Below are 25,516 nucleotides of genomic sequence, written 5' to 3'. Positions count from 1 at the left end.
ACATAAATGTTAGCTTGATTTAAAGTTGAAAAGCTAAGAAATGGATAATAGTTGATGAAGCAATTCGAAATACCCTATGAAAGGGGATCTCAGTATGTTAAAAGTAGGAGCATTATTTTTTCAGGCCATTGATTATTCCATTGGGATTGATGGGCAAAAATATTAATCCATACCTACATATTTATAGAAGATGAAATAACTAGGTCAAATACTTCCTCTTGTGCTTGACTAAACTAAAAAAAAACACCAAACAGATAAAAAAGTACCTTAGATATCTCTTTTTGTGGTTCAAATGAGAAGCCCACACTTCAGACCCAGTGCAGGGCTTAAGGTCTGTGGATTGCGCCACTCCATATGTTGCCATAACAGCTCAGCAGATGGTGTTCTGTATAGTAAACACAGACATAAAATAGCTATTCGTTCTTCTATGTTTTGATGCCCAAGTATGCTTACATTTTGCTCCTTGTGGTATAATAAACACGGTTAACTTTGCACACAGCCTGCATATGGTTGTACATAGAATTAAGACCATGGCAGCTGGAGCCAACGCTTCATAGCCACACCCTGAATCCCGGAGACTGTTTATCATTTTTAGCCTATTGGAGAAGCTGAGAAGTAAACCCAGCGTGTACAATGGCCTTCTTTCAGGCATTTGAGAGAGAGAAGAATGATTAAGAACTCTTCTAGTGAGTTTTGGGAGGCAATAGGGAGTGGAGGGAGGCAAGACTTTATTCGCTCCAGCCTTCCATAAAGATACTGTATTTCAGAATACTCTCACCATTTCTTGTCCTCTTAGAACTTTGAGAGTGAGAAGGGAGGGAGCTAGGGCCAGGATATTTGACTGAAGACTTGGAAATAGAGAAGGAATTTGGGGAACAATTATTGCTTTTACCCCTCCTCTCAGGAAGCCCTATGAAATGAGACTGTCAGGGAACAGGGTTTGATGTGGTTCTGAATCTCTCCAAGACCATGTGTGTGAATTGGTATGAAGGGCAAGGGCTGAGCTCTTCTTTCTTGGTAGGATTATTCCAGAGCCCGTGTTCTAAATAAGATAACTCTTTGCCGGGGCAGGGTCTTTCATAATATTTAAATACAAGGCAGCTTTACCCGGAAGCTAATGAAGCTTAAGCTTCAAGGCCCCTCACCTGCACAACCCCCTCCAAGGCCCTGGAAGAGGCCCTAGCAGTGTGTTCGCGTAGTCATATGCTTCTATAAAATTTGCAAATACAAGATATTTTAACTGATAAGATAATCAATTGAGACTACTGTCTCTATCTACTCCGATTTCTCCTCCATGGCATTTCCCCTCCTGTCAGAGAGTTGGAGTGACATGGGCATTTTGAGGATCCAGCTAAGTGAAAGTTGTTTTAGCTTTAGTCTTGGTTTAGTGTGATATATTTGTGTGGTTCACATTCACTTTTGTTTAGAGTTACATTATTGCAAGGTGTTCTGGTGTGGTGATGGCTTCCACGAATCATCCTCCTGCCCACGTGCCCACTCACCCACAGTCGAACCAAAGGTGCAGAGACTGAGGTCTCATTGCAATTTGAATGTGTCCAGTGAAATTCAGCACCAGAAGGATGCGAATTATAGAGGAGAAATGAGGTTTGAAATATAGGAAGATTTTAGTCTGGAAAATTCTTCTAAATATGAAGAAACTCAGTGGAACCTTTCCCCAAATTGACAATAATCTCCAATTTATGTGCTATTACTAGAATGTTATCAGAAAAATATTATTCTAAATTATTAATAATAACAAGCAAGTTTTGAACAACTATACTAGAGAAATGATTGGAAATGAATTTCTCTATAGAAAATTTAACAAAGTTATTGTCATATGAAGAGGCAACAGAAGAGCATGCAGACAGGAAAGGTCCCTTAAGGAGCTCCATCTAGTGGGAGATAGAGACACCTCCAGGCTTGCACACATGACGACAGTGTAATGAGGCAGAGGGTTCTAGAGGGAGGAGCACTAAGTCAGTGGTGTTCCTCGCTCTTAATAGACAGGCAGGGTGAAAGGCTTACGGATTTTGTTACGACAGTTCAATCGACTCTCAAATGCAGCACCATTTTTTCTGTTTATTTTTCTTATGAAGATCATCCAGTGAAGGGGTGACCACGGACAAGGGGAGAAGATAAAAAGGTGTCTGTACAACTTTGTCACCAGAATTAAAGGTTCTAATCAATTCAAAGCAGGGGAAAGTGTTCTGGTCCTTGAAAGCAGGTACTGGCTGGAGCCAAAGACAGAATCAAAAGGAATGGAAAGGGACTCCTCTTTTTCATGATGGCAGATGGACTTCTAGCAAATCTAGCTGAGAACGGCTAAAAAAGCTGAATATAATACAAAAACAAAACAAAATTGTTTGAAGGCATCAGAGAGTCACCAATGTAACCAGGACTTAAGGAGGCAAGATCCCTGAGAGAAAGGAAACTTGCTGAGGTAAGCCGATACTGGACTTCTCTGTTCCGCTTAGGTATTCACTGATACGGAAGCAGCACTGGCCAAGAGGAAGAGAACCAAGAGGAAAGCAGATACTATCAGACTGAGAGCCTAAGTAGAGTTATGGGCATCTTCTGCTGCTAGGGAGTTAAAACTGGTCTTCAGAGTCTGCCAAGGTAAAGAGGTCCTGGTATATCCCCTAGACTTTCAGTGAGTAAACAAGAGAGTAAGCAAACAGATAGGCCAGGCTTTAAGAAGGCTGAAACACACCTCTGACTCAGATCAATTCTTCACTAGATGAGATGATATGATCCTACCCTGTGTCTCAGAAGCTAAAAAAAATGTATCTCTGGAGGAAAAGAGCATTATCTAGAACTTATGCAGTGTCCAGTACACAAGCATTCAGGCATTTCATCAAAAATTACTAGGCATACCAAAAGATTCAACTGAGAAAAAACAGATCATAAAAACAGACACACAGATATCTGGACACTGATGTTAGGAAATACAGACTTTAAAATAGCTACAATTAACATGTTCAAAAAAATAGATGACAAGATGGAGAATTTCTTCAGAGAACTAAAATATATCAAAAAATCAATTAGAAATTCAACTTAATATCCAATATCTAAAATTAAGAATGGAATGGATGGCATTAGCAACAGGTTAGCTGAAGAGAAATTTAGCAATCTGGAAAACAAGTTAGTAGAAAATATCCAGATTGAAATGCAGAGAGAAAATTGGAAATGAAAAAAAAAAGAAAAGAATAAGAGATATTTGGAACACAAAGAAAAGCTTTAACATGTGAGTTATTAGAGTCCCAAAAGGAGAGGAGAGAGAAAATGGGAAGAAATAATATTTTAATTACTGGCTAAGAATTTTCTAAGCCATATGAAAGTTATCAAGACACAAATTCAAGAAGTTTTATGAATCCCAAGTGAGATTAAATACAAATAAAAACATACTTAGGGATATCACAGTAAGACTACTGAAACCCAAAGACAGAGAGAAGACCTTAGGAACAACAAAATAAAAAGATGCATTACTCTCAAAGGATGTAACAAGACTGATTGCTGATCAGTTAACATTAATGGTAGGTAAGGGTGGGTAACAAGGGAGGTATTTGGGATGTTTGGAAGGCAGAAGGGAAGCAGCAAATATTGTAGCAGATGCGAGCTGTTGCTGATCTGCTGATTCACCTTGCGGCTTCCCGCAGCTGGACCTGCAATCACTCTACGTTCTCCAGCTTCCTCCTTCACCTTCCCGGGGCAGGTGTGTGTTTAGCTCTATGCCGGAGGGCCTAGGCTTCTGCAAGATACCCCCATCACCATCACCATACCCCCATCACCAAGGTCAGAGGCAACAAGAACAAAGTTCTGTTGCTTTGTGAGTTCCAGCCTGCTTCATGATCTTCCCTTCCTCACTGCCTGCCCTGCGGACTTCGAGCTCCAGCATCAGACGAGGAGAGGGCAGCCTCACAGAGCCTGCTTAAGCAGCTCCAGCAATTACATAAGCCAGTTCCCTGGAAGTCCAGAGACAGACTCACACACATGCAGTCCTTAATTTTTTACAACGGTGGTACTGCAGTGCAATGGGGAAAGGACGGTCTTTTCAATAAACAGTGCCTGTCAACTGGAAATCCATATGGAAAAAAAGTGATCTTAATTCCTATCTCACACAACACACAAAATATAACTCTAGAAGGATTATAGATCTAGGCAAGAAAGAGAAAACAATAAAGATTCTAGGATTCTAGAAGATCATAAAGGAGAATATTTTCATGACCTTGATGTTGGAAAAGATTTCTTAAACATGATACAAAAGCCACTAATCATAAGGGTTAGTAAAGTAAATTTCAATTTGTCAAGGAATTGATGAATTGAATTTCATTAAAATTAAGAACTTCTATTCATCAGAAGATACCATTAAGAGAATGAAAAGGTGATCACTGGATGGAAGAAGATATTTGCATTACATCAGAAAAGAGGCTCATATCCAGTATCTTCATAGAACTCCTGCAAATTAGTAAGAACAAATTAGAAAACGCAAGAGAAAAACAGGCGAAAGAATAGGTATTTTTCCAAAAAAGCATTCCAAATAAAAAACAAGCATATGAATGGGCAGCAATAGACAAAACAAGACAAAACAAAACAGACCCTCAACCTAAACCTTGCACTTTCTCCGAAAATTGACTCAAAATGGATGATAGAGTTAAATGTAGAACACATTACTGTAAAACTCTTAGAGGGGAATACAGGAGAAACTCTTCACAAACAAGGGCGAGGCAAAAAGTTCTTAGAAATGACACCAAAATCACAAGCCAAAAAAGAAAGAAAAGTGGATAAATTGGACTTCATGAAAATTAAAAACTTTTGCTTTGCAAAAGCCATGGACTTAGAGAAAATATTTACATGTCTGACAAAGGACTTATATCCAGAACAAATAAAGAACTCTCTAAACAGTAAGAAAACAATCCAATTAGAAAATGGGAAATGACACGAATGAAACACTTTATCAAAGAAGATATGTGGATGACAAACACACGAAAAGTGTTCAACATTGCTAGGGAAATGAAATTAAAACCACAGTGAGACATCACTATAGACCTGTTTGAATGGCTAAAATATAAAACATAGATAATACCAAATGCTGATGAGGACGTGAAGATACTGGATCTTTCATTCATTGATGGTGGGAACGTAAAATGGTACAGCCACTCTGAAAATCGATCTGGTGCTTTCTTTAAAAATTAAACATACACTTACGATATGACCCAGCAATTACACTCCTGAACATTTATCCCAGAAAAAAAATGAGCTTTTATGTTCATACAAAAACCCGTGCATGAATGTTTTTAGCAGCTTTATTTGTAATAGCCAAAAACTGGAAGTAACAATGTAGGTGGATCTTAAGGGCATTATGCTTAGTGAAAAAAGGCCAGTTTCAAAGGATTACATACTGTATGATTCCATTTATATGACATTCTTGAAATAACAAAATTATAGAGATGGAGACCAGATAAATGGTTGCCAGGGGTTAGGGAAGCAGAGGGAGGGTGTGACTATAAAGGACAGCACAGTGAGTCCCTTTGTGGTGTTAGAAGAGTTTTGTGTCTCGATTGTTACAGGAACCTATACACATAACAAAATGTCAGAGAATTATACACAATGACATACAAAAAAATGAATGCACGCAAATACTGGTGAAATATGAGTAAGATCTGTAGTCTAGTTAATTGAATTGTGCTAATCATCTCCTGGTTTTTAGAATACACTCTAGTTACGTAAGATATGTGGAATAAAATGAAATTAAAAAGACCCCTGAGAACAAGATGGACTCTGTGTGGCTAACTGAGACCTAAAAAGATGAAATGGAGTCAAGCATCCGTGACCAGACTGGAATGCAGTCACCTAGTCTGCTCTCAGAAAAAAAAAATCACAAAGTGCACTCTTAAGCTTTTGACTCTGCCCAAGTTCCTGATTTCACAAAAGTCCCTAACAGCCACCTAGAGCTGAGCAATAAAACTGTGACCTGTACCAACCAGTCAGGACTAAGCAGGCTTGCATTTCCGTCAGTGGACTTGAGTAGGAACCTGGGCAGAAAGTTTTATGTCTTAAACGACAGCCCCCTTACTTTGCTCTCCCTGAGAGTACTTTCGGTTTGCTGCCAAAGGCTGCCTCTCCCCAGTTTGCACGCTGTATGAGCAATAAAGCTTTCCTAACTAAATTCTTGCAGTCCATTTTGTTGACATATGTCATCACTGTTGGGGGAAGCTGGGTGATGGATATGTGGGATCTCTCTGTATTATTCTTGCAACTTCGTGTGAGTCATTTTTTTTAAGTTTAAAAATTGGCATATGACAAGGGAATAATATCAAGGATATATAAATTAAATCACAATGAGCTACCACTACACATCTACCAGAATAGCTAATATTAAAAAGACTGACAATAGTAAGTATTGGTGGGTGTGTGTAGCAACCGAAACTCTCATACATTGCTAGTAAGAGTATAAATTGGTGCAATCACTCTGGGAAACTATTAAATCTATTCAAATTGAACATATACCTACTGATGACTCAGCAATTTCAATCCTAGGTGTATACATCTGTGCATCAAAATACAATCATGTTCATAACAGACTAGTCATAATAGTCTCAATCTGGAAACACACAAATGCCCATCAACACAAGAATGGGTAAATAAATTGTGATATATTCGTATTGTCAACCTCCTCACAAGACCACAAGAAAAACCTGTTGATCAAGCAAAGTATACAGAGTCATAGCAGTGTCTCTACAAGAGGAAATTAGGGAGGAGTATTTATAGGGTTTGGGATTCTGGACTCAAGAGGTTGATGGCAGGTCTTCTGAGGTAGGAACCGGTTGGGACTGGCTGAAGGTCATGACACAATATTTCAGGATTGGCGGTTGTAGCAAGGTGACGGTCTGGAGAGGAATTTTATGAACAGCAAACTTTGTCCTAATAAGTGAGTTGTTTACCCAGATAAGAAAACTGCTTGCCTATAGAAATTGGTGTGCAAAATTTTCCTCATGCAAACAGTAAAGCACTTAATTAATCTGCTATTGCATCTTCCTTGGCAAGAATTTTCTGGGGAATAAAAGCTGTCAAATTGACACAGATGGTCTCAGCAATCAGTCCCATCAGTTAAGTAATCTCAGTTCTCAATACAATGGGATGCTTTACAGCAATGGAAATGAATAACTGACGATAAATGCATCAATATAAATAAATTTTAAAACATAAAGTTAAAAAAAAACAATATATGGTGGTAGAAGTCAAAATAGCAGTTACCAGGGGAGGGGATGGGTGGTGACTGGGAGGAAGTATGATGGGGTTCTGGGATGCTGGTGATAGTCCGGTTGCTATCCTGGGTGGTGGTCACTTAGGCGTGTTCACTTTGTGAAACTCCATCAAGCTGTACACTTAGGATTTGTATCCTTTTCTGTTCATGTTATGCTTCAATTAAGCAAAAGGATTACTTTAAAAATGGAGGTGGGCAAAGGAAAGGCCTAAATTCTAGCACTAGTTTGCATCTTAAATAATTGTTATTGAAAACAAGTGCAACAATATTAAAGAAAATTTGAACAAAAGAAAATAATTTCTCTATCTTGTCTGCCTTGATTCACCCGCTTCCCATTATTCTGTGCCTGTGCCACTTTCCCTTACTCCATCGTCAGACACTCATGGACTAATGGCAGAGCATTCTTTCCCTGCCTGCCGTTCAAATTGTGTTGATCAAAGCTCTCTTTCTGCAAAAAAAAAAAAAAAAACCCACAACACATAAAGTATGTTTATAAGCCGTGGCTGGAAGAGAGACAAGACCTTCTTAGTGGCTTGGAGTAAGTGGTAGAGGTTTATTAATCTAAAACAGAACTAGAGTGAGCATCTTGCTCAGATTAGGAAAAAATCCCAGCGCTGTCAATATGTGAGACTGTCCTGGAGATTTCAGTTTTTTACTGCGGCTTTTTAACAACTGCTATCACTAATCAAGAAAAGCTCTGAGCTCGTTGTCAGATTACCTTAATTCAGCACATTCACAGCTTTACTGTGAATAAAAGCGCTTTTTACTGTACTCTAAAAATAAACCAGCCTCGTATGTCATCTGTTGTATAACAACTTCCAAATGACTTGAGGAAAAACTCCAAGTGTTTTCAAATGAAAGAAGGAACAGGAGAAGAAAAAAGAGAGAGAGAGAGAAAGCCAAAGAAAATAGAAAATAAGGGAATCTTTATTACTTGTTTGAACGTAAAGAGACTTTTCATTTTTGTTTAAGGCATTACAGGACATCCTTTTAGGACTATTACGGTGAAAGACTTTATTATATTTTATGCATCTAAGTAATTCAATTATTTGTTTTATTTCCTAAAAGGGTTGAGTTAAAAATAATTAGAATAGAGTTTCTAATCTTCTTAAAAATCTCTGTATTTTTGTTTTTTTTAAAGATTGGCACCTGGGCTAACAACTGTTGCCAATCTTTTTTTTTTTTTCTGCTTTATCTCCCCAAACCCCCCGTACACGGTTGTATATCTTAGTTGCAGGTCCTTCCAGTTGTGGGATGTGGGACGCCGCCTCAACGTGGCCTGACGAGCGGTGCTATGTCTGCGCCCAGGATTCGAACCCTGGGCCGCCACAGCGGAGCGCGCAAACTTAACCACTTGGCCACAGAGCCGGCCCCAAATCTCTGTATTTTTTGAGTCTTGAGAGCCACCTTCTAAGGATAAATGTTATTGCATCCGAATAAAATTGTCCCACTTACTCGATTATATTTTCACTGACCGTAATCCATAAAGATCCATGATAAACACCAAGTGTATTTAAATCCCCACTGTCTGAAATGGTTGTTTCGTCTGCTTTGCTGGAGGCTTCATTGGGTCAGACATTTAAATCCTCAGACGAACTTCTTAAGATGAGTTAAAATATCACACATTGCTCTCCACAAAGCAGAAACTATATAATAAAAAGCAATTCTGTCTTAATTGGCGAATGAAGAAGGAAAGTGCCCTACCACGTAGGTAGCGGTTCTCAAGGTGAGGTCCAGGAGCAGCAGCACCTGGGAACGTGAAATGGAAATTCCCAGGCCCCACCGCAGACCTGTATTATGAGACCCTCTGGAGTGGGAATCTTGTAACCTGTGTTTTAACAAGCTCTCCAGGTGATTCTGATCATGCTCAAGTTGAGAACCATCGATGCAGGATAATGCTGAGGGTGTGTAAATGTCAGATCAATTGGCAAGCCTTCAGAAACACTAAGCTATCCTATGAGTTCATCTGTGAGGCTCTGGGATGCCTCTCTAAGTGTTGTTATACGCTGCATTTCACATCTGCATTAAAGTTGTTTTATTTCAAAGGCATGGTACAGCAAATAGTTTCTGGTACAACCCAAATGTCCCTATGTTTCTCCAGTATCTGGATAAAAATAAGATCACTTGAACATTGACATTGGCATTTCACTGACTTACTTCCCCTACCTGCAAACTTCAGGACCTAGGTACCCCCCACCCAAGGGTGTGGCTAGTTACAACCCACCTTCAACAAAGCCTCACATGGGCCCCTCTCTACCTCAGAGGGCTCCCCTCCTTTCTGGGAATGGGTTTGGGCGAGGGTGGAAGAGGAAGAAGAAAGGTGGTTTTTATGCAGTGGTGGGAACAAGTTGACAAAAGAATGAGAGATTAGTATCTCAGTACCTAAAGATAAGTTGTTTTTATAGCCCTGGGTGCTGTTGGAGGCAGTTACAGAATTGACTGGGACCTGAGCAGAGGCTGCAGGCTCCTCCTGGCAGCTCCACCCTCCTCCACTAGGCCCCCTTTGACAATATCTCACTTTCACCCTGATTCTGGGAAAACGTCCCTCTCCTGGTCCATAGGCCCAGTGCAATGCCTTGGTTGGCTTCACTTCATCATGGTACCTTCCCTTTAACATCTCCCTCGTCCACTCAACATTCTCAAGGAATATTTCTGGAGCTCGTCAATGAGTCTGGGCATATAGCTATGAGCAAAACATTAATGGAGGTACATGGACCTCCATGGAGCTTTCATGGGACGTCCAAGGCTTCACAGAACATACATTCTAACGGAGAAGAAAAACAATAAAGAAATAAATGATGTGATGTCTGGTAATGATAAAACTATTTTTTCAAGTTGCTTGGGAGTCTCTCATGTGCACTCAATGCCAAGCCTACTTGTGTCTTCCACTCTGGCCACCTCATTTAATTAGCCACCATTGGAAGAAAGCATACCTTCACCACCATGTGAGAACATGGCAAAGCACCACTCAGTGGAGAAGTGTTGCTCTGTGGTCCTTGCTGGCAGCTGCTTTTCAGGAGCAGACTTCTCATCCCAGCTTTGTGTAACCTGGACTGGAAAGCAGGTCTACCTGTGGAGGGGACGGCTGCTAATTTTGTCTTCCTAGCACCTTGTTGGGAAGGAAACATTTTCCTTTCTTCCCTTGTAGGTTCTTTGGCTGGCCTAATAATTAAATCGACATAGACAGATTAATAGGAGAAAAACAAATTTAATTATGTACGTACAGGAGCCCCAATTGACTCATAGACCATCCTGAGCAAAGAAAAAGGGGGGCCAGGGTCTGAGGCTTCAAAGGGGAGGAAGACAATTCACAGGAAGATGAGCAGAGCAAACGTTTGGTAAACACATATTTGCCATGCCATGCAGATAAGTCTTTCTGATATAGAAAATTATCTCTGGTAACATTTCTCTTCCTGGCACAGGCCCCCTATCTAAATTCTTTTAGGCAGTAAAGGAAGAGGTCAAAAGCTTTTCCTGAGTTGCTGGGTCTTAATTGCCTTCAGCTCAAAACAATCCACCTGCAAAAGTGGCACATTTGGGGTGATGTATTCTGCTCCCCCTCAACCTCTATTCTATCCCAACCCCCAGGGAACTACATCTCCACAACTATGATAACATGACCTTGAGCCAGGCCTGGCCAGCCATGGTACCCCTTCACCCTGTTCACAGCAATTTGCCCTGACGAAGGGTACATGACCCAAAGGGCATGAAGGCCAATCAGAGTCCTTCTATGAGATTTTATGTATGGATGATTGGAAAAGCTCCATTTCCACTTGGATGCACTTTAACATGGTAGAAACCTGGAGCTGCCAGCAGGGAGGTACCCACGTGGAATGTGTATCTAAGAAGAAGAGTAGAAAGATGAGACAAGGGATTCTTGTTGACGTATTTGGATGTCCCTTATCTCACTGCTCCCCACACCAGTCCCCTCCCTGTACTTACTGTTACATGAGGTAATACAGATCCTTCTGCACTTGAGTTAGTTTCAGTCTTTTGCAACTGAAATAACAGTTGTGTGCTGAGTGTCGCGAGATTCTACATCCAAAAAATGCTCTCTCTACTTCTGCCTGCTCACCATCTGTCTAGTGGGTCAGATTTTGTTTCATAGTTGGTCAAGGAATAAGAAAGGAAACAATGCTCATCTCCATTTCTTCTGTATCCATGAACTGATGCCCAAAATCTCCCGCTAACCCCAGAAAGAAATAACCTCCTTGCCTATCAACTGCTACAGATAGACACGAGAGTTTTTGGATGGGTCAGGGTAGGGTTTGCTGGCTCTGTCTGCCCAATCTCTTCAGGGGTTCAGGATTATCCTGCTATACTTCCTTCCTCCTAAAAGAGCTGTAGCTTCTTAGCCTTACCCAAGAATCCCAAAAGGAGAATCTATTTCCTGGATAGCTACCATTCTTCTCCAGGAGTCAGCTCCCAAAGGAGATAATTTCTCCACACCAAGCAGGGCTGAGCTGTGGGTGTGAAGACTTTCCTGATTATCCTTATGGAGGATAAGTAGAAGTGAGGCGAAGAGCAGGGGCAGGGAAGAGTGTCCCAGCAGGAAATGCTAAGCAGAAGAGTGACATGATTAGATTTGCATTTTAGAAAGGAAGATGATAGTCTGGAGGGGCGTTTGGCTGGTGGCAGAGAAGCCTGTGTGTTAATCATCTCAACTACCTGAGCTTTCAAGACCCTCGTGACCTGGTCTTCCTCACACCATTCTGAGCATCCCGTGTCAAACCTTTTGCCGTCCCCTCCTGCTCCATTCACTCCTTAAGTGTCGACATTCCCAGTGACTTGTACTGGCCCACTCTTCTCCCTGCCTCCTCTCCTGACCTCTTCACTTCCACTCTCATGGTTTTAACTCTCACCTTTACGCTGATGATTCCTAAATCTTTATCTCCCCCAAACTTTGGATGCATATATCCAACACCCTGGTAGACGGCTCTAGATCCAGATCTCGGTACTCCACGGTTAGCTCGAATTGGACTCTTTTTCTACCTACCTGCCTCTCCCAAAACTGCTCGTCCTCCTGTAGTTAAGATCTTAGCCAATGGCACCATTGTTCACCAATCACCCAGCTCAAAACCATGATGGTCATCTGTCAGAGACTGAGTTCCTTAGAAACAGATTTTGAAATGGAGAGTTGTGTGCAGAAAGTTAATTGGGGAGCGTTTGTGGAAGACACACTTGTCAGGAAGTGAGGCAGCAAGGTTGAGCAGAGGGAGAGGCTGACCCACATGTGGTTGTAATTGAGTCTTCAGCAGATCCTACTGGGAGCTCCGGAGCTGAGACGGCCTATCAGAGTTTTCCCAAATTGAGACAAGAGGGCTGGGCCTTTGTATCTCCTTGTTGGTCACTGGTCACAGGCTGCCTCTGAAGGACTGGGTGAGGCAGTTTCCTGAAGCCAAGGGAACGCTCAGTGAAGGAGCGGCAGTGAGCAGTCAGCAATGGGTCTTCCTATATCGCCCCAAAGAGGGGATCCGGATGGAGCACCATAGGATGCACCATGTCATTCTACTTTCCTCTTTCCCTTCACCTCCTACCCCAATCCAAGCCAGTCACTAGTCTGACCAATTTTACCCGCGAATATCAACAAAATCTGTCCCACATTCTCCCATTACTGTCCTAGTCCAGGCCTTCATTCTCTCTCTCCTGGAACACTGTATTGGCTCTTTAACTAGTTCTGTGTCCTTTTGCTCCTCCTATCCTCAGAGAGATCTACATAAAACACAAATCTGACCATGTCGCTTCTGGTTTAAATCACTGCAGTGCCTCCCCGTGGCCTTCAGAACGACGTCCAGGTGCCGCACCATGGATACGACCGGCCTGGACCGGCGCCTGTCTGTTCCTCCAACCTCATCTCTTCCCATTTTCTGTTTTATTATTCACTCTCTAGTGAATGTTAAACACACCACGTCACACTACACAGCTGCATGCTTTGAGCCCTGTGTTCATTCTGTTTCCCTGTCCTGAAACATCCTTTCTAACTTCCTTGTCTTAGTTAATGCTTCTGATTCTGACTCTCAGCTCGTCATCAGCTCCTCCAGGCTACAAACCTCCAGGCCAAGCAACATACCATTCCCTGGGCTTCCATGGACCCTCGTGCAGATCACTGCATTGTCATTTATCACGTGACATTGAAATTATCTATTTTTATATTGTCTCCCTCACTAATCTCTAAGATCCTCAATGGTGGAGACTCTCCCTTAATCCTTGAACTCCCGCTGTCCAGTATAGTACCTGTCATACTGAATGCACTCAGATTTTTTCACCAGACTCAACCTAACTGCACTGATAATGAACTTTTGCTTCTTTCATTCAAGAAAAGAACAATTGGAATAAGCACATTTTCACTTCGTCTTCTTTTTAAGGTACTTTGAGATTATGAGACTTTAGAAAGATTAACATAGAATGAATTATTATTATTTCCAGTATTTTGAAATGTAATAGAAGTAAAAATGAAGTGCTCTGACATGAAAAGTATCAAAAAGTTTTGTTAAAAATTTTATATGGAAGAAAAACAGTAATAAATTGTGATCCTCAAGATAATATCATATCCTCATTCTTTTCTTTTTACTCATTTGTTTCATACAATTTGACAGATTTTATTTCCTTCCCATAGCAGATATTCCTATGATGCTAGATCACAATATAGTTTTCACAAATAGCAACATACTGGTTCGTCTTAAAATCCCCACTGGAAACAGACTATTCCTCAAGCTACCAGGCAGATGCTCTTTGATTCCAGGGAATTTATAGTAGAGAATATGTGTATCAGTTGTCTATTGCCACAATAACGCTGCACAGCAACCAATACCACCTCAGTGTGGCAAACAACAATACACATATTTAAGCTCAGCTGATCCGGGCAGGCTTGACTGATCTTGGCGGGTAGTTCTGCTGATCTTGGCTGGGCTTGCTCACATGTCTGGGAGCCACCTGACTGGTGGCCAGTCAAGGGTGGCCTCAGTTGGAGTGACTAGGATGACTTGACTTGGCTCTACATGTTTTTCATCTCCAGTGGGCTAGTTGGGGCATATTCACCAGTTCAAGCACCTTTCAATCTCTGTTTGTGTCACATTTGCTAAGATCACATTCACCAAAAGTAAGTCACAAGGCCGATGCGAGAGTCAGAGCGGGAGGGCACAGATGAGGGTGTGGACCCCTGGCTGGGAGTGGGGATGGAGGATTGAAGAATTGCATTATACCACAACGTGCTGAATTTCTTCCAATTTGTGAGCTGTTCAGTGGACTCAGATATCCCCTCAGCCCACATTCATTACATCACCTACTTTGGTTTGGCTTAAGGCTAAGGAAAAAAAGTCAGTACATTTTACAAAAGCAATCACAACAAAACAAACCCTGCCTTTGACAAAACACCAATAAATTAATGTATGATCATTATTAAATATTGTAAATCAACTATTAATTCTTGTTGAAAAAACAGTACCAGCACCTCAGAGATCTCCTCAGAGAGCTCACAGACCACCAGCGTTGCCCCTGGAGCCGACTCTGGGAACTCCCGATTAAACCAGATCTTTTGTAAATTTGAATGAATTTTCACACAGACAAAACTTTCTTTTGGGCAGCTAATCCCATCAAATATAAAATCTCTTAATCCTAGCAAATACCAAATCTCCTGTCAAATACTAGTAAATATTGATGGTGCGGTTTAAAATGAGGATTATAAAAACTGAATTCAGGCTGGCGTCCTTCTTCAAAGTAATTTCTTAAAAGCATCATAAAATGAAAAGAATTCTTGTTTATTCATATCATTTGCATTGTGTTCATATCCATGAAATTGGCAAGGCCTTCAGGCCTTTCTCTGTTGTCTTCACCTATGGTTTGTGCTCTTTTTGTACCTGTCCTTACATTTCACTTATTCTTTCATCTGATTACTTTGGATTGATCATGAGAGTAAAAGTACTATTGTTTCCATAGTGACATTTGGCCTTTTACTGATTAGAGAGAACCCTAAGGGATAAGGAGAAAATACGGGGATGTTGATAATGCAACACAGTAATGTTCTGTTGCTCTCCGTTGCTCTGTGGCTGCTGCACAAACAGCTTCTTGGCTGTTTGGGGAGAGACTATTGCCCATAAGCTGGAAGTGTGGTACTGGGTCTGGTATGCAGACCTTTTGGTTGCTTTTGTGGGCAACTCCCCACCCACCGAGCTTTATTGAGATAGAATTGACACATAACATTGTGCAAGTTTAAGGTGTACCGCTTGTCGATTTAATACACATATATTGTGGGGCCAGCCCCGTGGCTGAGTGTTTAAGTTCACATGCTCTGTTTCGGCTGCCCAGGGTTTTGCTGGTTAGGATCCTGAGCGTGGACATGGCACCGCTCATCAGGCCATGCTGAGGCGGCGTCCCACATAGCACAACCAGAGGCACTCACAACTAGAAAATACAACTGTGTACTGGGGGGCTTTGGGGAGAAGAAGGGGGAAAAAAAACCAAGATTGGCAACAGATGTTAGTTCAGGTGCCAATCTTTAAAAAAAAAGAAAGGAAAAGTGAAAATTGTTTTAAAAAAACCCACACACATATTGCAAAATGCTTACCACAAAAGCATTACCTAACACCTCTATCTCATCACATAATTACCATCTCTCTTTTTTTGTGGTGAGAACATTTAAGATCTACTCTCTTAGCGCCTTTCAAGTATACAATACAGTATTAACTATAATCACTATGCTGTACATTAGATCCCCAGAACTTATTCATCTCATAACTGGAAGTCTGTACTCTTTGACCAACATCTCCCCATTTCCTCCACCCACCCCACTCCCCACCCTCCACCCCTAGTAACCAACATTCTAGTCTCTGTTTCTATGCTTTTGGCTTTTTTAGATTCCACATATAAGTGATATACAGTGTTTGTCTTTCTTTGTTTGACTTACTTCACTTAACACAATGCCCTTAAGTTCCATCCATGTCATCACTAATGGCAGGGCGCCCTTTCTCACTGCTGGATAATATTCCATCGTATGAATATACCACATTTTCTCATCTATTTATCCGTTGGCAGACTCTTAGGTTGTTTCCATATTTTGGCTATTGTAAAAATGCTGCAGATTTTTGAGATAGTGATTTCATTTTCTTTGGCTATATTCCCAGAAGTGGAATTGCTGGATCATATGGTGGTTCTATTTTTAATTTATTGAGGAACCTCCATACTGTTTCCCATAGTAGCCATGCCAATTGACATTTCCACCAATGGTGCACAAGGGTTTCCTTTTCTCCACATCCTCACCAGCACCTGTTATCTCTTATCTTTTTGATGATGGATGGCTGTTCTAACAGGTGTGAGGCAATGTCTCATTGTGGTTTTGATTTGCATTTCCCTGATAAGTAGCGATGTCAAGCACCTTTTCATGTCACAAACAGCTTTTTAATTAAAATTTAACTCATTTTTTCAGAAGATTGCCTAGTAACAACAGATGTCAACGAAATTTTAAAAATTAAACCTCAAATCAAATGTAAAGTTAATTTGGCTTGAGAGAGCAAGTTTTAAATTCAAAATCCGTTTCCCAAAGCTTTACATAATTCACCGCCAAAATCTGGGCACCTGCTCTTCTAACTATTTTGTTTGTTTTAATCCAACTTTGTTTTGTTTTAATCCCAAGAAACTTTAACATCAGCAAAGCATGTGCAAACCGGCGTCCTTGTCCATTCTTATCACAACCAGAGCTACACACATCTTGCTTCTTCATATCCCAAGGCACTAATCGAATGGTAGAGTACTAACTGTGCATTAGGATGACTGCGCCCCTAAAATGGGGGTGGGAGGAGACCAGATCCAAGCCTTCTTTCCCAAATCAGAATGCTTTCCCCTTCCATTAAATAAATGTATCGATTTCTAGACGATGTCTCCTTTTATGTATACAAAGCGCACACAGAGGAAACTGGAAGGTTATTTAAACCTGGGAGGCTGAAAAGTAAAGGTAAAAAGGGAAGAAACCAAAAACGCCCCTTGCACACTTCCGCCGGCCAATCCCGCGGGCCGGCGCGAGGGCCTGGAGGGAGAGGAGAGGCGCTCCACCAGTCTCCACGGCGGCCCAGCTCCCCTGCGCCGCGGCCTCCGGGCTGTAGGGGCCGCTGCGGCGCGGGCCGGCGGGGCCGCTCTGTCCGGCAGGTGGAGACGAGGCGGCGCGGAGGTCGCGGCGAGGAGGTGACCCTGCGCAGGTGAGCGGCGGCGGGCTCCGGGGTCGGGCCGCGGGGACGAAACGGGTGCCCGCTGCGGGCTCGTCCCTGGCCTCGGCCTCACTCCCCGGGCGGCGGACTTGGCGACGATCTCGAGCCCCTGGATCCTCGCCCGTCCGTGGGCGCCCGCAGCCGGGTCTCGGAGACCCCGCCCCCGGCTCCCGGGCACATTGTATCGACACAACGTGTTCGTGATGAACTGGTCTGAGGACCCTTCTGTGCTCTACAGTATGGGCTGTCTGTACCCACCTCCCCATTTCCTTGGTTTTTTCCCCAGTAAACCATTTAAAGCATATCTTACCGGATATCTTTGTTTTAACTCTGTGCAGGGTTTTTTTTCCTCAATAATTAAAGGAAAATGCTGGTTTTTTCAGTTCCTTTTTAGAATGACTTTCACCTTCGTATATCTGCTTTTTCAGGCCTTCCTAGTATTTTTATCTAATGCTCCAGTTTCAATTAGCGGTGTCCTCTGAGGCTGTGATTCAGTCCTGACAACATGACTGTTGTGTTCACTGTTTCCTGCCTCACTTTTTTGATAGGCACGGCCTGTTTACAGACTATAATTCTGCGTCCACTTAATGATTGCTTCTTTCCGAATTTTTTCTTTCTCTGCATTAGCGTCAAACACATTAGCATAAGGAGAAACGTCACTGGCACCTAGCTTAGGCATCTAGTGACCAACAGTTGGTATTTTAATCCTAAATACATTTGTACATGGCGTCCACCCTACTGTCATGGTTAACAGGGAAAGATGAAATGCCAGTAGTTTTCAGAGGAGAAAATGAAAGCCAGAGAAGCAGGAGATTGTTGCCACAAGAAAGAAGTAGCAAAGGACTTTAGCGGCACTCCCCCTGCCTTGCCAACATTTTTGAAAGACTGAGCCAAAATTGAAGAAATTTAAGGGGATTCTGGGACTAAAGCAGAAGTGAATACGAGGTCCTCGTTTATAGCTGTTTTTGCATGTTATCAAGAAGTTTGAGCAAGAAATGGGCATTTAAGTGTGCCACTTGTACAGCAGAAAGCATTGGATGTTTTGCCTCCCTTGGGCATGATGAGTTTCAAGCAAGTGTGTGCTGGCTGAACAAATTTCAGGCATGTTATGGAATTGTTTTCAGAAGTTGTCTGTAGTGGAAAAAAAACACTGTTCCAGTGGAGAAAATTAGTAACTTTGCATGCAGGAGAAATTTTTTTAAAAATGCCGGTTACATCTTTACTGATGTTTTAAATGCTGATGAAATAAATGTTTTACAAGTTGTTCTCTTGTATACTTGGTGCCCAAAGTAGGCTTTGCAAAGGAGGGAAACAGAGATTGACCATCGCTCTGTTCTGCTGTAATGCATCCTGGACGGAAAGATGAGACCACTTGTCACTGGCAAGTCGGTTAACCCTCAGTGCTTCAGAAACGTTCGTTTGCTCCCCTGTGATTATCAAGCCGATATATATGCCCAAAGGATGAGAGATTTCTTTAATGAATAGCCGAGAAAGGTTGGCAAGAGAATGAAAGGAACAAAATGCAGTATCCTCTTGCTGATAGGCAATTGCTCTGCCGGCAGCACACTCCTGTGCTTGGATCCTGCATGTATTGAGTTTCTCCCTTTGAGCTGCACAGCCATTCTGCAGCCATCGGATCAGGGTATAATTTGCACAGTGAAAGCTCGCTGCTGAAACACATCTTTCTAAATTTAGTGATGAAGGGAAACTGAGAAAATCAAATTAAGCAAACCATTGGCATGATTGCTGAGACCTGGTGGCCAGTGGACCTACCCACAGTGGTGAAGTGTTGGCAGAAAACAGGCGTGATTCCTGTGGAAGCCCCTGAGGTCAGCCTGGAAGAGACTGCAAACCAAACGTGGTCTTTGAACTAGTCTGGTACTCGACTGCTACTGTCACTGGGCTCCCAAACCAGTTTGATTTTGAAGACTTTGTGGCTACAGATAGCAGTTTATTTCCCAAGAGTTAGCAAATCTTAAAATTGCTACAGGAGTGCTAACTAATGTCAACATGGAACCAGAGAGTGATGATGATGGTGACAAGGCTAACCGTAACGTCCAAGGGGAACAAGTGATGGAACAGCCAGCAGTGAACATTCCAGAAGCCCTGGAAGTGCAGGAAGTGTGGAGAATCCTTTCCCTTTGAGCGCATGTTCCTGTCCAGGGTGTTTACTCAGTTAAGTGGTATCAATGAATATTTAGTGACTACTGCAACAAAGACCGTTTTGAGAAAACCGAACTCCTAATTTTCTCCGTAACTAATAAAGTTGCAAAGATGTTGCTTTTATAAAGTCTATAAAATGGAAGACTCAAAAATACTTACATAAATAGAGCCCCAGTGAGTGTTTAAATGTGAATGTTTGGCTGTTATTTTATAACATTTACTGTACAGTAGGGTTGTGACATTCCCTTAAAGACTTTTATTTTATCGTCATTAATTCCAGCCTTTCCTTGAAAGGTTTCCTTCCTTACCTCCTTCCTTCCAACTTCCTCCCCCTCAGCATTAGGTGGCAGGAATAATAACAAGCTTTTCCCTCACAGTAACTAGAAGAGAAAAATATGCACAAAATGTTGGCACTTCCAGCTATAACCTGAATGCAAAAGACACACTTAGATTTCATAGATAGGTTTAGAGCAAGAGAAAAAGGATGTTCAGATTAAGGAGGCAGTGGAACAGTCCTTCTACTGTTAGGCAAAGGGGGAGTGTGCTAGTGCTGGGGTGGGCCAGTGGAGGAAGGTGGTGGCGCATGGAGGCGAGTGGGACAGGGGTGAATCTGTAGGGAAAATGGAGCAAAGGGATTCTAGTCCTGCTCTCAGATTGGTGTCCGGAAAGGGCTGTTGGAGGGTGAGGAAGAGTGGAATGGAAGAAGATAAAGAAGGGTGTGGATAATCACTGGCTACTCCTACCCCTAGGACCCCTTCATCTAACAAGAAACAATGTGACTTAGACCAACAGACACTTCTCCAGTCTTCTGGAACAGTGGGAAGCAAAGTTTGTCCACCCTACTGGGTTGTTCTGAGAGACAAGAAAATAAAATAACCATTTACCCAACACAATTTAGAGTACCATTTACAAAGTGTGTGTTATACAAAGTAATGAAATAATTGACAATCACTTTTGGTATATATCTGTACTGGAATTCAAAGAAAGGATGAGTATAGAATGGTTTTTAAAGAGTTTTATCAAAGAAACATAAACACAGAGGGAAAAAAGTCTCATTTTATTTTTAGGTAATAAATCATCGTAAGTCAAGATGTCTTCAGCACCTGAGCCTCCAACCTTTGAAAAGGGACCACCCAAAGAGAAAGACTTTCGAAACCCAGGGCTCAGAGGGGTCCGCACGACAACCTTATTTCGAGCTGTGAATCCAGAGCTCTTCATTAAACCCGTAAGAAACACATGCAGGATAAGACTTTATGTTTAACTAGGCTACCAGACACAGAAAGTTCTTGTTTTCCTGTAACATCTAATTTTATCATGGAAATTTTATGTTGATTTTTAAGACTTCTCTGTGAATAAAAGCAGGTGGAGGGAAAATCTAAATGCTGTTTCACTAAATATACATATAAAACTAATTATTTTGAGGGCATTTGAGAGTCATAATGGAAATAATCATAATGGAAAATGGGTATACTTTAAATGATCAACTTTTCCAATTTCTCAAACTATTTAATGTTTTAGTAGTTGCATTAATTTGGAGGAAATTTGAATTGTTTGATGAGGTACTAAGTCAATAAGACCATCTATTGAAACAAAGTGAAAATCTAATTATTCCATAATTCTGTAATTCCAGTCTTTATTCATAATATTTTTACCTAAGGGATATTGCAAAAATTTTGTGAAAAATTTCAAAATGTACATTTGTACACCATTGGGGAGTTAGCTAGTCATTGATATCATTGTTGCAAATTGTTGAATAAATTTGATTTGATAAGTAATTTAAATAGTTATAAATCTTATTTTTCAATAAAGGTAAATAAAGTCAAATTATTATAAAATATATTTAAATATATTGAGTTTGACTAGAATTTTAATAGCAGTTGCTAGTGTAAGCTGTTTTAAAGTTAAATAGGTCAATATAACAATCAAATCATTAAATCGGGGTAGAATGTTTTAAAAACTTTGAGCTAATGTGTTCTTTCATTGCCAAATGCATTTCAAGAGCTGCAAATTTAAAGTGCTCTGAGCCTGTGGCCTTTCTTAGATGGCAATCCAAGTGAAAAAGTTTGACCTTTCTCCTTTTGATGTTTCAGATTTGAGATAGTAATGCGGCGCATATGGTGACAGAGTCAGAAAATAGGAATTGAAACTTGTATCACAACTGTGTCCTCACACTGTCCTAAGAAAAGCCAATTTGTTGAGTGTGTTCACACCGAAAGGAGGGTCTGAGTCATAGTAATTGACAAGACAGAACACTTCTGTGGAGTTGTGAACGTCTGTCTTTTATTTAAAACCTTTTTTTTTTGGTTAAATCAAAGCCAAATTGCGTTGCCTCTTAGGGTCTTCGATTTTCCAGCAGTAAGTCAAGGTTATTATAGGAGCATTGCATCTGTTCCAATCATTAAATTTCTTGAGGTAACAGAGTAGTTTCCTGCGGAAGAGCATATGTGTTGTCATTGTTGCTGTGCCTAAGCCGTGACGTGGAAGGCTTTTTGCCAGTTATCCATGAACTCAGGTCAGAAGAATAGCATGTATACTTCATTCGTCACTTCCTAATAACATTAAATAATTTAAGGTTTTCAAACGAGGAAACTTGGGCCCAGAAAAGTTAAGCAACTTCTCCATGTCACACAGAGAACTGAAGACTGAGCACTGGGCCAATTTTTCCATGCCTCTCGTTTCCCCCGCCTCTCCCCCAACCGTCGCCTTCCTGAAGGTGGAGTTCTGAGATGTCCAGGCTGGAGACAGGAGAAGGACCTGCAGAGAAGGAGCAAGAGTCTTTTATAATCTCTAGATTATCAGGAGTCGAGTTAATAGAACAGAGAACTGGGTAAATTATTATAATTGAAAATGTTACCATAGGAATGGTAGAGTGCTGATCAAGACTTGGTATGTCAGGAAGAAAGTACAACAGATATTTGGGTCTCCCTAAATTATTAGTCTTAATGAGGCTTTACAATTTTTTTTCTTTGACAGAACAAACCTGTAATGGCTTTCGGATTGATAACCCTTTCGCTTTGCGTGGCTTATATTGGTTATCTACATGCAACACAAGAAAATAAAAAGGAGCTCTATGAAGCTGTCGATAGTGAGGGGCACAGTTACATGAGGAGGAAAACGTCTAAATGGGATTAATAGTGCTGCTTATTGCAGATGAAACCTTATCAAGGCCTCTGAAATCTTCACATGAAAGCTTTCATGTGTACATGAGTACATAATATCATGTTTCTTGTTCGGGAATATGATAATGAGAAGAGAAAATAGCAGTTGCAACCAGACCACTATAGTAAATTTTGTTCTTTCAAAACTGCGGCTGTTGTCTCATTCTTTTTTCACAGGAAGAGCATCTCGACATTTTTCTTTCATTGAATCCTCTTATAAAAGTCCCATGAGAATGGAAGTCATTTTTGTTAATTATTAAGTTCTATATAATAAAAGTACCCAGTGCTGTTAAATTTGCATGGTATTTTTTGATATTTTAAGGTGAATTGTGCATTTGCAACTATTATGAGGGTTCAGTTTTGTTTTGCCATTTGCAAAGGCAATGTTCATTTTCTACCTAGCATAGAACCTATATTTGTGAAGGAAAAGAAATAATTGTAAATTATTGTAAAGCCTGTAGTCAACATTAAAAACAAAGTATTTCAGCTGTTTTTGGTCCAGAGTTTTATTTTAATTGAGAAGATACTCCCACTCAACTGCTCAAATAAAGATGAAATGAGAGAATAACCCAAAGTAATTAGAGTTTTTCTTTAAGAAAAAACAAGTATGTTATACTGAGGTATGATTTTTTTATTTGACTACAATTAAATGTTATGTATTTTAGTTTTTGTAAATTAATGTTACACTGATATTATAAACATAAGACCAAATGTTCTTAGAACTATTTAAAAACTAAAACTACTCAATGGATAAGAAAAGAGGGTCTCCTCACTGTCCTGGGTTTACCTTATGTAATTTAAATCTTTCTGACAAGGGTTCCAGACCTGTTTCATTTCTGAATATTTACCGCATTCTCCAGATCATTGTGATTGGGGCTCAGTAATAAACCCTCTCTCTGAAATTTCATTTATTATTACCAAGTAATAATAAACTGCACAGGCAAAGTTTATCATCATAATGTAAGTTTTTAATTTCCGGGACTTTATTGCGGTTTTGCAAGATACATGAAGAGGCAATTATGTCTGATTTGTAGATATTAAAGAGCTTAGTTAATTGAGTTATCTCCATGCAGTTAAATTAAATCTTTATTACTGAGCCCTAAATATTTCTTTGTATGCCTCTCTGCATAGTACACTTCATAGTTTAAAACGCACTTAGGTGGTACAAAGCGCTTTTTAATTTAAAGTATTTTTTGCTTTCGGTTTCCCTGTGTGCTTTGGTTGTTAAAGAACTAGAATTCTTCTGTTTTCAGCTTATGCATTAATTTCACATTGTCATCTTTTAGGTTCTCCTGTTCAACACAATAAGTTGATGTTTGGTGGGGGAGATACCGGGTGAACTGTCAGGGGATTCTCACAGCATTGAGGGGCAGCAGGAGCCGCACAGAGAGCCGTCGTGAGCCGTGTGGCATCCACGAAGGAGGCGAGGTAGCAGGAGACAGCGAGGCGCACAGCTGTGAAAAGTAGTGCAGGGAGGGGTCACGCTGAATTTGAGGAACAAGTCACCTCCCTGTGCTGCCTTTCCTGGGGTGGGCACCGGTTACAGCACCGTCCTTGCGTGTGCAGTGTCGAAGGCTGCCTGGCTGTGTGCCGAGGTTTTCATTCATTCTCTAAGGAAAAGCGCCGCTTTGCCAAAGTCAGTGGTGTCTAAGGAGAGCGTGGGCAGGGCGGGCAAGATATTTACAGCCTCTTGGAGTCTGGCTTCAAGTGGTTGAAGGAAGGTCTTTCGCTGCAGGAATCTGGTTCAGAGTGGGCAAAACTCATAGCATGATAGGTTAGGTCTCAAAGCAAGTCTGGGTAAGTAAACTACTGATAAGTGGCAAGTAATGTTTTTGCCCAGGGGAGTTATCTGTTCTGATAGAAGAGCTGTTTGCCCAGAGGAGCAAGCTGTTAATTGATGAATTGGTTTTCAGGAATTTCCTGAAGCCCACAGTGAAGCTATTTATTGGTTTGTAGCCTCATCTTCCACAGGGTGACCAGTCTCTCCCAGTTTGTCTGGCACCAAGGGGATTCTTGGGATGCAGGACTTTCCATTTTAAAACAAAGACAAATAGTTAACTATGTGATTTTAAAAACCAGGCTTAGTAATTTCAAGTGCTGACTTAATGAAAGTAATTTTCCCTTTAAGATGCTGTGGTATTTCCCAGTTTTATTGCTTTGGCACCAAAACAACACATTTATAGATAAACTGAAAAAGAATTAAACTCCCACTTTTGCCTGCCTAAAAGAAATCAATCCTTTAAATAAACCATTTAAAAGGAAGTGTGGTAGGCTGAATAATGCTCCCCTTTCCCCACCCTGCCCCCAAAGATGTTCAGACCCTAATTCCGAGAACCTGTGAATATGTTACCTTATATGCAAAAGCGGCTTTGCAGATGTGGTTGTTAAGGATTGTGAGATGGAGAAATTATCCTTTATTATAATCACAAGGTCCTTATAAGAGGCAGGCAGAAGATCAGAGGAAGAAGCCACGTCACCATGCAAGCAGGCTGCGAAAAGGCAACATCGTGGAAGGCCATGAGCCAAGGAATGTGGGTGGCCTCTAGAAGTTGGAAAAGGCAAGGCAAGGGATTCTCCCCTGCAGCCTCCAGAAGGAACCAGCCCTGCTGACCCCTTAATTTTTGCCCCATAAGACTCATTTTGGACTTCTGACCTCCAGAACTGCAAGAGAATACGTTTGCATTGTTTTAAACGGCTAAGTGTGTGGTAATTTGTTACAGCAGCAAGAGGAAGCT

General features: G+C 41.1%; 1 protein-coding gene across 1 annotated transcript; it reads left to right on the top strand.

Moving 5' to 3' along the window:
* Window positions 1-17,385: 17,385 nt before the first annotated feature.
* On the top strand, window positions 17,386-23,269 carry SMIM8 (small integral membrane protein 8). Its single transcript, XM_046674613.1, has 3 exons — window positions 17,386-17,451; window positions 20,691-20,848; window positions 22,597-23,269. The coding sequence occupies exons 2-3, from the start codon at window positions 20,714-20,716 to the stop codon at window positions 22,753-22,755; spliced, it is 294 nt and encodes a 97-aa protein (XP_046530569.1). The 5' UTR covers window positions 17,386-17,451; window positions 20,691-20,713; the 3' UTR covers window positions 22,756-23,269.
* Window positions 23,270-25,516: the final 2,247 nt, after the last annotated feature.

Source organism: Equus quagga, chromosome 11 (assembly GCF_021613505.1).
Source record: "Equus quagga isolate Etosha38 chromosome 11, UCLA_HA_Equagga_1.0, whole genome shotgun sequence".
Taxonomy (NCBI): domain Eukaryota; kingdom Metazoa; phylum Chordata; class Mammalia; order Perissodactyla; family Equidae; genus Equus; species Equus quagga.
The sequence above is the reverse complement of the archived record's forward strand: the minus strand, read 5'-3'. Positions and strand labels throughout refer to the sequence as shown.